General features: G+C 39.7%; 1 protein-coding gene and 1 long non-coding RNA gene across 2 annotated transcripts; both read left to right on the top strand.

Moving 5' to 3' along the window:
* Positions 1 to 1,277: 1,277 nt before the first annotated feature.
* LOC133495738 (ectonucleotide pyrophosphatase/phosphodiesterase family member 7-like) lies at positions 1,278 to 6,058 on the top strand. The gene is made up of 5 exons (XM_061810680.1): positions 1,278 to 1,572; positions 2,444 to 2,589; positions 3,181 to 3,813; positions 5,000 to 5,231; positions 5,946 to 6,058. Exons 1-5 carry the CDS (start codon positions 1,278 to 1,280, stop codon positions 6,056 to 6,058), a joined length of 1,419 nt encoding a protein of 472 aa, XP_061666664.1.
* A 3,807-nt stretch (positions 6,059 to 9,865) lies between these two features.
* Positions 9,866 to 13,458, top strand: LOC133495794 (uncharacterized). The gene is made up of 3 exons (XR_009793658.1): positions 9,866 to 10,104; positions 12,133 to 12,294; positions 12,376 to 13,458. It is a non-coding gene; the product is annotated as an uncharacterized LOC133495794 (long non-coding RNA).
* The last annotated feature ends 1,583 nt before the right edge of the window (positions 13,459 to 15,041 follow it).

Below are 15,041 nucleotides of genomic sequence, written 5' to 3'. Positions count from 1 at the left end.
ATTTATTACAACATACCTTAGTACCAAAGTGCTGTTCTAACCAGTTCAAACAGTTCATATAATCAGTTAAATGTATTTTCAGGAGCAGAACTTCGTTTGCTTTTTTTTTTTTTTTTTTTTTTTTTTTTTTAGCAGATGTGTTTGCTGACTTGTCGAAATGTTCCAAATAACTGGTATCTCTCAAACTTAAACTTCTTCGTGAGAGTGGCATCCCTCTTATTTTCTAATGTCTCAATAAACCTTATCAAGCACACAAAAGCGGTCCTCCTACACCTTTGTTAAGATCACAAAGTCCAGCCTTTCTTAAATCCACGTGAGAAACATTGTTGCTTTATTTTAATGACCATTGTGCCATTTTTATAAGGCCGTGATGTCACCGCAATCCCCGACGCTTGCACTCGATGACATCTCGTGTTGCCCGCGTGTCCATTGTTTTCATTCATTAAAGGATTTTGACATGTGAATAATTTTTTTAATGTTTTGAAAACTACACCCCCTGCTCAATGATTTGTTGGCAAAACTGTTATTTCTTCATAATAAAAGGGTGTTTTCACTTATTTCTGTCTTGTCCCGTGTTGTTTTTAACCACACACCAATTAAAATTAAGGTAAATATAACTTTGTTTTGAGGCTGGAAAAAAATTATTCCAAATCAAAGACTCTGTGAATTTCATCCACTTTCATCCATCTGGTGAAACCAGCTACTTTCTAGCTGTATTTTAAAAATTGTAACAAGACCAAAGAGTATTTGTACTAAAATCCACTCACAAAGCCATATTAAATGAACAATGTACAGTATGTCCATACGATTATTGCATCATATATCAACATCACATCACTTTAGGATACTGAAATATTTGTAAAAGGTACTGGTGCACACTTTGTTGAACTTGCCAATGTGTCGCCCTCGCCAATGCTACTTGCACAGATCTCTAAAGTGTAGCTAATGTGCAATACTTGTAGCTGTGCGACTTCATTTTTTATCACCAAGTGTTAGATTCTAATTAAATTGCAACTTTTATTTTAAGTTCATAACCACACCAATTTAGTGCAGCGCATCATTACATAGAGAGATCTCCAATGTTACAAACGCAGGTTAAAGGTCATTCATTATCTCCAATTATCAGTCAGTTACATAGTAAAGTGATATGAATATCTTTGGTCTTTGTGCTGACAAATACTCCCAAAAGAAATACAAGTTATGAGGGGTGTGCCTGTTGTGTGGCACATTAGCAAGAGACCAAATATTTGCACAACCTGAGTATTTCCGGCATAAAAATGTCAAAGCTTTTAGTATCACTGCCGCTTTGCTTAGTTTATTGCTGCTTTTTTTATCCACCTTGCGCTCCTGCTCCAACTTGGGATTCAGTTTCTGGGCAGCAGTCAGAATTCAGTGGGTCTCCCAGGAGGAACAAACTGCTCCTCGTCTCCTTCGATGGCTTCCGCTGGGATTACGACCGGGATATTGAAACTCCCAACCTGGATAAAATGGCTGAAGATGGAGTTAAGGCACTTTATGTCACGCCACCTTTTCTCACTATCACTAGCCCCGCTCACTTCTCGCTCCTTACAGGTATTTCTTTTTAAGTACATACATTTTTATATATACAGTGTGACTCTAGATCACAGGTGTCAAACTCAAGGCCCAGGGGCCAGATCTGGCCCACATCATGATTTTATGTGGCCTGTGAATGGGGAATCTTGTGTGTCAACTTCCATGATTATTGTAAAAATCGAAACTGAAATTTTAAATTGTCATGTATCATAAATGATAATGTTCAGACATTACAAGCATTTGTTGTTATCAAACATGAACAATAGTTTAAAAACCTATTAGAAAACTGATGATTGAAAATACTGAATACTGATTCCAAAAGTAGTTCATAAATTTAATTTCTAAATATGATGAGGCAATTAAAAAGTTTAATGGTTTAACAGTCATAACGGCCCTCTTGACGAAAACCGTAATTAAAATCTAGCCTGTGAAAAAAAATTTTTTGACACACCTGCTTTAGATGAACTCATAATCTTGTACTTCAGTCGTCATAGAAAGAAGAAGACAAAATGAAATCTTGCATTTAAGGGCATTTTTTCTGTTGGTTAACTCTTGCACTATAATCTATTCTGCCACCTGAGTTTTTCGGTACTAGTCATCGTAATCTGTTAGACATTATAGTATGCCCTGGGAAATTCAGTATCTAAATAGATGACGTTTATTCCAGCATATGACCAATTTCAATAAAAATAACAGAATTATTTAAAGTCCTTTTGTTTGATGGTTCCTCGCAAAGTACGAGTTTGCAATGGTAGTTGAACACGTTGGTGCATGTTTTTCTCTTCAGGTGTGACCTTGACTGTAAAATGTGGTCCAGTTGAATTGATGGCTCAAGGGATTTAAGTTGATTGTGATGCTTTCATGTGTGTCTTTCCCTTCCTCGACCCAGGCAATTACGTCGAGAATCATGGGGTAATCCACAACATCTGGTTCAACACGACTACTCAGGAGAAGAAGCAGTACCATGCAGCTCAGTTTGTTGATTCTTACTGGGACAATGGCAGCCTACCTATCTGGATAACAGCACAGAGACAGGTTAGTTCAGATGTCTTTTTGTTTGTTTAAAATCCTGAAGATTGACATGTTTTTATCATTATTTCCACTGGGTGAAAATTCCAGCCTGGCCTGCCTTCCTATTGTTCTTTCTGATCAGCTTCTGTACTTTTTTTTTCATTCAGCCTTCTCCAAACAGTACTAATCTTCATTCCTGCAGTTTCAAAGTTGTTGCTTATGTCACCAACAGCTGGTTTAAACTCATTTTTGACACCTCTCAAAACGTTTTAGTTTTCAGATGTTGTTGTTGTTCTCTTTGATCTACCTGTTCAGGCTGTCGTTAAGTAAACAAGTGGTTTTCTTCTTATTACATACACATTTAACTATAAAATCCAGTCTGCAAGCAATATCTGTGAGTCACATGTTCCAGCACTTTTGCTGAACTTAATTTTCTCTTATTGCTCCATTTATTTGATTGATTGATTGATTGATTGATTGATTGATTGATTGATTGATTGATTGATTGATTGATTGATTGATTGATTGATTGATTGATTGATTGATTGATTGATTGATTGATTGATTGATTGATTGATTGATTTTGCCATGTTCTTAAGTTTCATTTTCTTTTAGGGACTAAAAGCAGGCTCTCTCCATTTCCCCGGAACAGCTGCAACCTACAAAGGAGAAACAGTAAATGTGAGGCAGGTGGAGCCTCCTATCTATAACCACGGAAACGAGACAGAATGGAGGCTGAACATCGGCAAGGTGATTGGTGAGTGGTTCCACGAACAGGATCTGGATTTTGTCTCCCTGTATTTTGGGGAGCCAGATTTGGTTGGACACAAGTTTGGACCAGAATCCCCAGAACTACGGGCGATGGTGCAGCAAGTGGATCGTACTGTCGGCTACATCCGGGACAAGATGTACGACCATGGTCTCACTGACCGACTCAACATCATTATCACCGCAGACCATGGCATGGCTAACATACTACCAGATAAACAAATTCAGAGGATCGTCTTGTCTAAAATCCCAGGTTTTAGCTTCAGGGATATCCAGTTCCAACTTTTGGATTATGGCCCTGCTGGAATGTTGCTTCCCAAAGAAGGGAAATTGGAAGCGGTCTACCAGGCTCTGAAGGGAGGCCACCCTCACCTTCATGTGTATAAAAAGGAGGACGTGCCAGCTAGACTGTATTATAGCTCACATCCACGACTTCTTCCCATCATCCTTATGTCTGACCCTGGATATGTAATAAGTGGGGTAAGAAACAGCTTTGTGTACGTGCATTTGAATTTATAAGAATCTGTTATTTGTGAATTTTCACTTCCCAGCTCGGAATGTGTTGGATATGAGGATCCTCTCTTCTGAGTCAATCATACATCGCAAATTTGTATCACAAACCATAAAGTACAAGGTGATGCCCACACAAGTGGCTGCCGTTTGATTAGTTCTGTCCTAGTTAGCTGTCTTTTATTTGTTATATTTCTGCTCCTGCCTTGTACTCTTCACACATCTGCACTGCACTGACCTGAAGGACTTTTATCCCAGAAAGTAATGATTTATGACTATAAAACAAATTGAGTCAACACAGCATATAACGAACACAGTACAATACTAATACTTCTCATTGGGGGTGGGAGTAGATACTGAATCATTTATTTTCCCTCCATGATTTCAGAATCAGTTACTGTTTCCTTATTAAGTTTAATAAAAAGCAAGAAATAATACAGTATATTTGTAAATATTAAAGAAAAATTATGTTTGACAGACAATTGCATTAGTGGGAATGTTTGAGTCTCACTATCCATTAATAACTGCTTGACTGTCATTCTTTCAATTCATCCATTTCCACTACCAGTCATGATGCCAATCCTGTCATAATTTGCAGCGGGAATGATTGTCAGGTGGACACAAAGCTCCATGACAACAAGGGCCTATCTATGACTGACAGGAGATTTAGGATATCTAAAATTATAATTAATTTGCAACATTTACATAGAGGGGCCCAAAGTGAGTTTTTTTTCAAGTGCCTCTAAAATGTATCAGTATACAAGAAACATGTATGAATGAAAACATTAATGTAACCACAATGTTATTTTGATAACTAGACAGTCCAAATAAACCAACAAAAATAAAATCCTCTATTTTTCAGATTACATTTCAAATGGGTGTGTTTGTGTCGGGAAGGGTATCCACCACTACAAGTGTGCCAAACAAATCATGCCAGTGACTCATGGTGGTGATGCCTGATGGCACAAGCCAGAAATTGCTTGTACTGCTGCTATTAATAATTTGTAATGGCAAAAAGAAAATGGAGACGATAAACCGTCCAGGACCATTGTTGTTCCCAGACGAAGGATTTGATCTTGGCTAAGACTTACTGGCTCAAGTAAAGATGCATATGATTATGATTCTAATTGAACTTTGCATTTCTGTGTCCCTCTAGTTTGTACCTTTGCAATTCAACAAAGGAGATCACGGCTTTGATAATGAAGCCATGGATATGAAAGCATTCTTCAGGGCTGTGGGGCCCGATTTTCAGAAAAACCTGATCGTCGATCCCTTTGGGCTTGTTGACGTGTACCCACTAATGTGTCATCTGCTCAGAATTAAACCTGAGCGCAACGATGGACAGTTGTACAAAACCAAACACATGTTGATCAACAATGATAGCATTGGTAAGTTATGATTAATGTTGCATTCGGAACACCACTTGGAATTGCTACTTGAAAGAATTTATCGTATGGCATTGTCACCAAAATGCAATATTCTGATGCCACACAGACAAAAAGACGATACTGTACTTATCGGCTATTCAAGCTCATGCCATCCAACACATTGAGTCGTCAGCTGAAAGTCAGACAACAAACAAAGGTTCACACAATATTTCCAGCCAACACTGTGATGTTATGTTCAATAAAAACATGGAAACATATTTCTATTAACTTGAGAAAACCTTCCACTGCTGTGGTCTGCCAAGGTCTGACCACATTTTATGACCATTACATGAAGAAACGTATTTCTTGAAAACATAAGCTGTGGGGACCCCTCACGAGACAAGCCAAAAAGAAAAGAAGAAGATACAAGTGTACATTTACAGATGAATTGACCTTTCAAGTTCAAATGTAATATGCAGGCCATCATTACTCACAACACATCTAGTATAATTTCACATCAGTGGACTTGGAACATGAAATCTTCGACCAGACAGAATCGTGAAGATAAGAAATCACAATCCACCGTAGCTCCCCACTCGTCATCAGCTTGAAATCTTACGGAGTGTAACTTGAAATAGCAGCTGTAAAGCCATATCTTATCATCATGGCGAAAGGTTGTGTTCTCTAGATAAATGTCTGCTGTGGTACTTATATGATGCTTTCCTGTTCTTTTAGCTGCTGAGAGCAACACTCAGATGGAGGTGCGGATAGCCTTGGCATCTGTGATTGGGGTCCTCGTCCTTGTGTTTATTATCACCATGTTCTACAACATGCACAAAAGGACATAAGCGTGAAATGTTCTGAAACTCCTCTGCAGCTTTGAGACATCAACAAATACGATTGCTCCATCACTCACTCATAAAGTTAACATCAAAATAATGATGTTTTTTGCACACAAGTCAGTGGAGCTTGATTTTGTGTCTGTGTATCCAACATTTTCATGTGGTATTTTCTATGGATAAAAAAAACTTTGAGCAGCAGTGGTTCACTCTAAGTAGACAAGCAAATTATTTTAATAACATTGGTGCTGCATTCCAAAAACATACAAACATTACATTGAAATATGCTGTCTAAATACTACAATTTTAAAAATAAAATAGATATTCAGGGGAAGGGTGGCGCAACTGGTTAGACTGTCTGCCTTGCAGTTCTGTGGACAGGGGTTCAAACCCCAGCCCCGCCTGTGTGGAGTTTGCATGTTCTCCCCCTGCCTGCGTGGGTTTTCTTTGGGCACCCCAGTTTCCACAAACACCTCAAAAATATGCATTAATTGCAGACTCTATATTACCCATCTGTGTGATTGTGAGTGTGAATGGTTGTTTGTTTCTATGTGCCATGCGATTAGCACTACCAACAAGTTCAGGGCGTACCCCCCCCCCCCTCCGCCCTCCTTCCTGCCAAATGACAGCTGGTATAGGCTCCAGCAGTCCCGCGACCCTTGTGAGGATAAGCTACTCAGAAAATGGATCAATCAATTTTATCATCCATGAAATGGATGGAACGGTGTTTCAACTGGTTCGTGCGTTGGCCTCGCAGTTCTCAGGACTGGGGTTCTCCCTGTGCCTGTGTTGGTTTTCTCCAGGCATGAATTTGCAGAATAAATTGAAAGCTAGTCTAAAATTAGACCATAGATCACATTGATCATCAACACTAACCAACATCATATGAGATTATATTAGCTCTCAACAAATGTTGTTTCATGATAATATTTTTCAATATTGTATTATATTTAGGAGGCACGGTGGATCAGCTGTAAATTGTTGGCCTCACACTTCTGAAGCCTTGGGTTCAATCCGGGACCTGCCTGTGTGGAGTTTGCATGTTCTCCCCATCCCAGCATGGGTTTTCTCTAGGCACTCCGGTTTCCTCCCACACCCCAAAAACATGCAAACATGAGTTGGACATTAAATTGCCCCTCAGTGTGATCGTGAGTGTGGCTGTTTGTCTCTATGTGTCCAGCGATTAGCTGGCAACCAGTTCAGGTGTACCCCGCCTCCTGCCCGTTGACAGCTGGGATAGGCTCCAGCACTCCAGCGACCGTTGTGAGGATATGGATGGATGGATGGATGGATGGTATTATATTTACATTTTGTGATTATTATAGTTTTATTTCAAAACACAACCTTAGTTTCAATCACCATCTAAATTTGGGTCATATGGTTTAGCATTTCACTTTTATTTTAATAGACTATCTGATTAATATTGCTTTCTTTTTGTTTTATTGTGTATGCTGTGTAAAACTAAGGTTAGGGTCAGCCGAACCCCATCTACTGTTGTGCAGTATATACATGTAAATATAAGTGCAATGCATATGGAGTACACTGATATATGCTAAAGCGGGGTACACAACACAATTTTAACTGATATCTGAAAAATGACAAATATGTCCTTACTGTTTTTATAGTGTGTAGTCTGTGATCATAATTCCCCTATCCAAATCAGAAGTCTAGCGTAGTACAAATGGGCCACCTATGGGTGGCAGCATGGCACTACGGGACGGTAGTCGTACAGTACCAGTACTGTAGTATGTTGAAATGTTTTATATTCACGATCTCGACTTCTTTTTGAACAGTCAGGTCAGGATCAGGTCTTTGTTAACTTTGATTGAAAAAACAGGAGGTGGGGTCAGATTCGGCCTGATTATCAGTATGTGTGTACCCCTTTTAAATGTGTGTTTTGAATATAGTCATCTTGTTATTACTGAGTTTGGCTTTCTTAGAGCTTTGTTTTGTATATTGCGTATATCTGTTATTTTACACTTGTGTGAGCTGTGAGGAGGGGAAGTAGTAGAAGTAGTCAGAACCTCTGGACCTCTAACACCAGCTCAGTCTGCTCCCTTGCCAGAGTAGTGAGGTCACACATCCCTAGAGCTACCGGTAGTTTCTGTCACGAGGATCGGATCACCAAGGTCCCCATCTACAGCTGCTGCACCTCTCACAATGCAACTGATCCCCTCGGCACCTCCTTCACATGGTGAACTCATTGGAAGGGAGGTCCACGTTATGGGACATAAATCCCTACACCATTTAGTTCATTGAATCCCTGGAAGACATATAGTGTTCCCCCCTTGGATGAATTAAGCATATTATTAAAGATTGTTGTTGTTGCAAGAAGGCATGTTTTGCTAAATCCTCACAGAACATACATTAGTCATTTCTTTTCATCAATCTGAACTATTCTGTGCCAAATGCCGGCAGACATCAGGCCCATGTGTAAATGATTAACATACAGAATTACGCTGACGCAGTGATGATGCCACCTTAGTTTATTAAACCTGTGTGGAGTTTGCATGATCTCTCCGTGCCTGCATGGGTTTTTCCGGGCACTCCGGTGTCCTCCCATGTCACAAAAACATGCAACATTAACTGGAGACTCTAAATTGCCCCTAGTTGTGATTGTGAGTGCAACTGTTGTCTGTCTCCGTGTGCCCTGCGATTGTCTGGCAACCAATTCAGGGTGTACCCTGCCGTCTGTCCGTTGACAGCTGGGATAGGCTCCAACAGTCCCATGACCCTTATGAGGATAAGCGGCACAAAAAATGGATGGATGGATGGATGGATGGATGGATGGATGGATGCATTACAGTTTATAAAACATGTTCACTGAGTTTTGCTGTCTTCTCTCTGCTCCTGCAGCAAGCGCCAGCTCTGTGTGCGCACCCCACTCCAGTTTGTATTTACCGCCATACAATTTTTAGCATTCCAGAAAAATGAGCCTTACTGTACTAACATATAATACATGACTGTAAAGCAGTGTGAGCAACAATGTCATATATGTGTTATACTTTTAAAAAGGAGCTACGGAAAACTGTCTTGTGAATTATATATTAATGCTAACCTGGATTAGCTGCAGGCAGAGCGATAGCAGTTGGTTTAATTTATTGTCCATCCTCTAATACATACATATCCACCTATCTTAAAACACACCTTATATAATTCTTACCTTGTTTGAGTTTTCATGATGCCAAAAAAGTCCGGCGTCCGCCTTTGGTAATAAGACAGACGGAAAATTATCAGTAAAGTGAAAGGTGGCAAAGGCCCAAGAGGGAGCCTGATGTGATGACATGTGGTGAGAAGGGATAAAAAGTTCTGGTCTTAAGTCAAAATATTAACCCACAATGGGTCAGATACTGAATTTCCGAAACTACCAGTTTAGTAGGTCAAATAACCCATCTTGGACTTTGTGTGTGTGGGTGTATGTTGAACCAACTGTCATGAATATAAGAACAAGTGAGAAAAAACTCTCAGTCTGAAAATGCTAAATAAATACAGGTATCATCTGTCAAGACACCAGATGGACGTTAACGCTCACATCACCCAATGCTCATTTTGGAAGGAGCCTCGCCTCCACAGTGACTGAAGACAAAAATAAGAGGCCCTGACACAGCTGGTCTCTGGGAACCAAGAGGGAGGGGTGAAAAAACTGGGTGAATGAGGGCTCAGATGAACACATAGGACAGAGGGTGAGGGGGAGTGAGCGCAGCAGTGAAAGAGTCATTTTGAGGAGAAGTGCAGGACGTAAAAGGGGGTGAGGCTTGAGAGAAATAAGGAGGAGACAAGAGGCACAAAAAGTGCGAGAAAGTAAACACACAGCACTGGACGAAGAGTTCATGCAATCCTACAGAAAAAGGCTGGTGACCTTCTAAAAAGACACAAATAACGTGCAGAAATCCAGCAGAAGTCATCCACTAAATTCTAGCAAGAATCTTTGGTAAGCAAGGGGCAACAGGAAGAAGAGGGGGAGTGAAGCACTGAAGAAGAGCTGTGCAAAACTGAGGGTCAAATTTATGTGCCATATTTAGGAGTACTGGAATTGCTTTCCTGCAGAGGCACCGGTAAGCATGTGTTTCCTAACCTGCCATTCAGCAATATGCAAAATGCATTACACTCATGCATTTGCCTCCATAAGTATTTCTGTATGGTTAAAGTGGGCTTTGTTTACATGTCCATATGCATGTAAAAGGGGAATGTCTTTTTTCCTTAATTGAGATATAATACACAGACATATTGCCAAAACAGATGATAATTCTAATAATAATAATACTCTGTGTTGATTGGTACTCTAAGGCAATATGAATGAGTTTTAGGGGCATACTGAAAAGAAGATTAAAGTTATTTTTGCCTTAATTTTAAAGATGCCTGGTTTTGTCTAAAAAAATTGTATGCCTACAGATTAAAAGATGTATATTTTCAAATTCAAAAAGCGATTTACCATAGTAAACCTTTATCTTTTTAAAAAAGAAAAAATGGGATACTTTTTGTTGAAAATGAAGGAAATTTTTATATTTTCAACACCAAAGGTTTTTGAGACTTAGATAGTATTATAGGCTTGAAGTCATATTATTTCTATAATCATGTTGGACTTTTACGACAGCAAGTGAATGAAGGTTTTATTTTTTTATTTTTTTACTAGAACCATGACTGGATAGCCACAATGTTGTATAAATGCAACAAGGTACAGGAATAAAAAAAATTATTTCTTGATTGTTATGATATAAGGTGTACCCTGCTTCTTAACCATTGTCAGCTGGGATCGGCTCCAGCTCTCCCCATGACCCTTGTGAGGATAAGTGGCAAAGAAAATGGATGGATGGATGGATGGATGGATGGATGGATGGATGGATGGATGGATGGATGGATGGATGGATGGATGGATGGATGGATGGATGGATGGATAATTGATTGTACATTTCCCCTGTAGTCTATCAATAAATACAATAGATACTAACCAAAAAGTATGGATTTCTGTCTGAGTTCTATATATAACCTTCTCAAAAATTCTCTATAATGTATTACAGAATACACACAGAATGTCATTCATCTGCACAGTCTATCCATTTTCAGTACTACTTGTCCACATAAGGGTCAGCCGGCACCTATGCCAACTGGCTGGTTGTCAGGCAATCACAGCCCACCTATTTAGCACTCACATCCACATGTATGGACAATTTATGTCTAAGTTGTCTTCAATTACCCTTGACATGCATGTTTTTTTACATGTGGAGAAGATGCAAATAACACATGAAGACCAGAGTGGAGATCATAACCCTTAACCTTCAGAACTATGAGACGGGCACTTTCTCTACTCAGGTTGCTATCTTATTGTCTGTTAGTATACAAACTGTTAATTATTATAGGCGGACTATATGAATTGTCATTCGAAATGTACTCGAATGCTGTCCATGTATGAATTTGCACTTCAGCATTTTACCAATTAAAAATGAAAAATCTCACATTTTCTATTTCAAATAATTCTGCAGCATTTCAGTTCAACCTCAGCATTCAAATGCAGTTTTTACACATTTCCATGCATGCGTTAGTTGCAGTATGAAGTTTCATTTGATTACTTGCTGTTCTTGCAGTGTTTTCCTTCCCTTGTTTACAACCTGATCGATATCCATCTGTGCTGTGGTCATCACGCACATATAAGCATGAGCATAAACATAAGCATAAGCATAAGCACAAACACACACATACACAGCAGCTCCAGTTATGATGACAGGCATCCATCTTGAAATACAAGGCTTGAAATAGACTGTCCTGTTAATACTTAGACACCAAATACCCAGGCTAAGGACTCTGTATGTCTAAAATACAGACAATATCTACCTAGCCTGAGCTATGCGATGTAACCATACAGGAGGAACAGTAAAACATGTGTCTCTATCAAAAGGGTTCAAGGCCGAAATTCTTCTCAGGCTCTGAAGATAATTACAGGGATGGAGAGTAAAATTATTGTGTAGACTTAGTAATTAAGGGTGGAGTTGTCGATGAAAATAACTTTTTACATTCAGAGCCAATAACTAACAACATGTCTTTATTTACTTTTTGCCGGTAAAGTGAGTTCTATCTTATTTCCAAAGGATCTTTTGAATGTTTGGCCTTTGTGGAGCCAAAGATCAGCATGGATGTGAATAAGGAGCTGGAGAAATATGGTTTCATGCACATTTGGAGCAAAGTGGAAGGGCTGCCACAAGCTGGTCCACTGGAACTGGGAGCCTTCTGTGTGATCATCCTCTTTGTCGGTAAGTCAAAAAAAAAAAAAAAAAACTCGGACTGAATTTTAAAACCTTTGCCCTGAAAAATATGGCCTTTCTTTTTTTCAGCCACATTTCTTGCCTTGTTCACAATTTCTTGTTTCCAATGCTGTTGCTGTGTGGGGACAAAATATCAGCCCTCGAGAGTGGAACCACTGCAGCCCATTTGAAGATTAAAAAAGAACCAAAGAACTATAAAGGAGTGCAGCATTAAGGTCCATAGTGACAGGGGGGGAGTAAAATACTGAAGGCCTTTATTTTCAGAGTTTCGGTGGGATTACCATCAGATGCATCAAGGAAAAAAAGACTAACACAAATCCAGCATTGGGATACAGACTGTTCACAGCCACTTGGGGACTGAATACAGTACATATGAATCGGACCAAAACAATTAAGCATGTGTGATACTTCATTGGTGAAAAGAGGAAGCCAAGTACTCAAGGCTTTCGAAAATTATTTCTATTTATCTTCAAGAAAGGAGACCATAACATTGAATTGTTGCATTGAATATGCCTCTATCTAAATGCCCCAAAAGCAATTCATAACACTAAATATTGTTTCTGTTAGACAAAAAAAAAAACAATCTTCATTAAATAATTCCTGCCCTGCGATTGGCTGGAAACCAGTTAAGAATGTTCCTCGCCTCCTGCCCGTTGACAGCTGGGATGGGCTCCAGCCCTCAAGCGACCCTTGTGAGGATAAGCGGCAAAGAAAATGGATGGATGGATGGATGGATGGATGGATGGATGGATGGATGGATGGATGGATGGATGGATGGATGGATGGATGGATGGGTTGAATAATTCTTTCGAGATACTGTTAAAGTTTCTTTCCAAGTAAGATGTTTGAGGGAATTATTTTAAGTTTTGAGTGTGTGCAGTAAGTGACTGAAATGGGGAGATGTGTACGTTGTAGTATCCATACAAATATTTTAGTTCTCCAATCAGAAACCTTTTTAATTATTTAATTATTGTATAGATACTCTGTAACAGTACTAATACCTTAAGTGGTGATGGAGCTTTCATTTAATAGTCCCTGCTGTATTATATCACATGCATTGTAACAGGTAACATTTTATGTGTGACGATCAGGAGTACATGTGGCAAATGTCACAAATTGTTTTTGAGTATTTTATAGTCGCATCAGTATCGAATGTTGTATGTGTGCGTTTCTGTTATTTTTTAATAAACTATGATGAAAATCTCAATCGTATTCTACTATTGTGTACATAATTTTCCTATTCTCTTTTATCCCAGTAACAGAGTCCAGCAGCTGGTAAGCGTTGCCCTCACAGTTTTGGGGGAAACGGGTTCGATCCCTGACCACCCTATGTGGAGTTTGCACGTTCTCTCCGTGCCTGTGTGGGTTTTCTCTGAGCACTCCAGTTCCTCCCACATCCCAAAAACATGCAACATTAATTGGACACTCTAAATTGCCCCTAGGTGTGATTGTGAATGAGATTGTTTGTCTCTACGTGCCCTGCGATTGGCTGGCAACTAGTTCAGGGTGTACCCCGCCTCCTGCCCGTTGACAGGTGGGATAGGCTCCAGCACTCCCCGCAACCCTTGTGAGGATAACCGGCAAAGAAAATGGATGGATGGATGGATGGATGGATGGATGGATGGATGGATGGATGGATGGATGGATGGATGGATGGATGGATGGATGGATGGATGGATGGATGGATGGATGGAAATTGCCCCTAGGTGTGATTGTGAGTGCGACTGTTGTCTGTCTCTATGTGCCCTGCGATTGGCTGGCAACCAGTTCAGGGTGTACCCCGCCTCCTCCCTGTTGACAGCTGGGATAGGCTCCAGCACTCCCGCGAACCTTGTGAGGATAAGCCGGAAAGAAAATGGATGGATGGATTTCTTTTATCCCTCTGGAATACAAAACAATTAAGACAAAAAGCCACACAAAAAGATTGCAAACACTACTCTGGAATTTTTAAAACTGTTATGCACAAAAAATGACACGTGCTAATATTCTTAGTATTATTAGAATCTGTTCTGAATTTCAGCAAAGTAGTGGACCAGCTGCTGGTCAATTTTGAGAGGTGTGAATAATAATTTATTTTATTTTTTATTTACTCCATTGAATAAGCTTACAAAAAGCATAAGCATAAGCTTACAAAAAAACACAGCGGTTATACAATACATTTGCTCATTGATAAAGCCATTATTCAAACTAAAAGAAGCGGCGTGAATAACAGAATATTTTTGCATCAACTGTATTTTTATACATTTTGGCAGTGTGCCCAAGTGCTGGTCAAATAATCTTTTATTGCAAGGTGAATTTTAATGACAATACCTGCAGAAAACCAACTGGGACAACATGCAGACTCCACACAGGAAGGCCATCCTAACCACTACCCATTCAAACATTCTAATGACTGGATATAATCAACATAGATTCAGCAAAACACTGCACTGTCATAGGTGGGGTTTGTTATCAGCTTCCCCGTTTGGCTGCACCAGTCAATATTTTGAGTAAACATTAACCTTCATTGCTTTGGCGCTGCCATGTTCACAGGAGAGCGTGGGCTGGAATGGTGGAGCCCTCGCCTTGTTCTCTATTCACACCCCGATTCAGGAAAGCGTAACATTTTGTCTGCTGTCAAATAGTTTGGGGCTGCTGCTGTTGGACGAAGAGGGTCCCGCTCTAAAGTCCACATTGACATAAACTATGGTCACGTTTTGTTCAAACCCACTCAGCTGTGAGAGAAGCATTTAGTG

Source organism: Syngnathoides biaculeatus, chromosome 22 (genome assembly GCF_019802595.1).
Source record: "Syngnathoides biaculeatus isolate LvHL_M chromosome 22, ASM1980259v1, whole genome shotgun sequence".
Taxonomy (NCBI): domain Eukaryota; kingdom Metazoa; phylum Chordata; class Actinopteri; order Syngnathiformes; family Syngnathidae; genus Syngnathoides; species Syngnathoides biaculeatus.
Note: the sequence above shows the minus strand (reverse complement) of the source record. Positions and strands in the feature narration are given on the sequence as shown.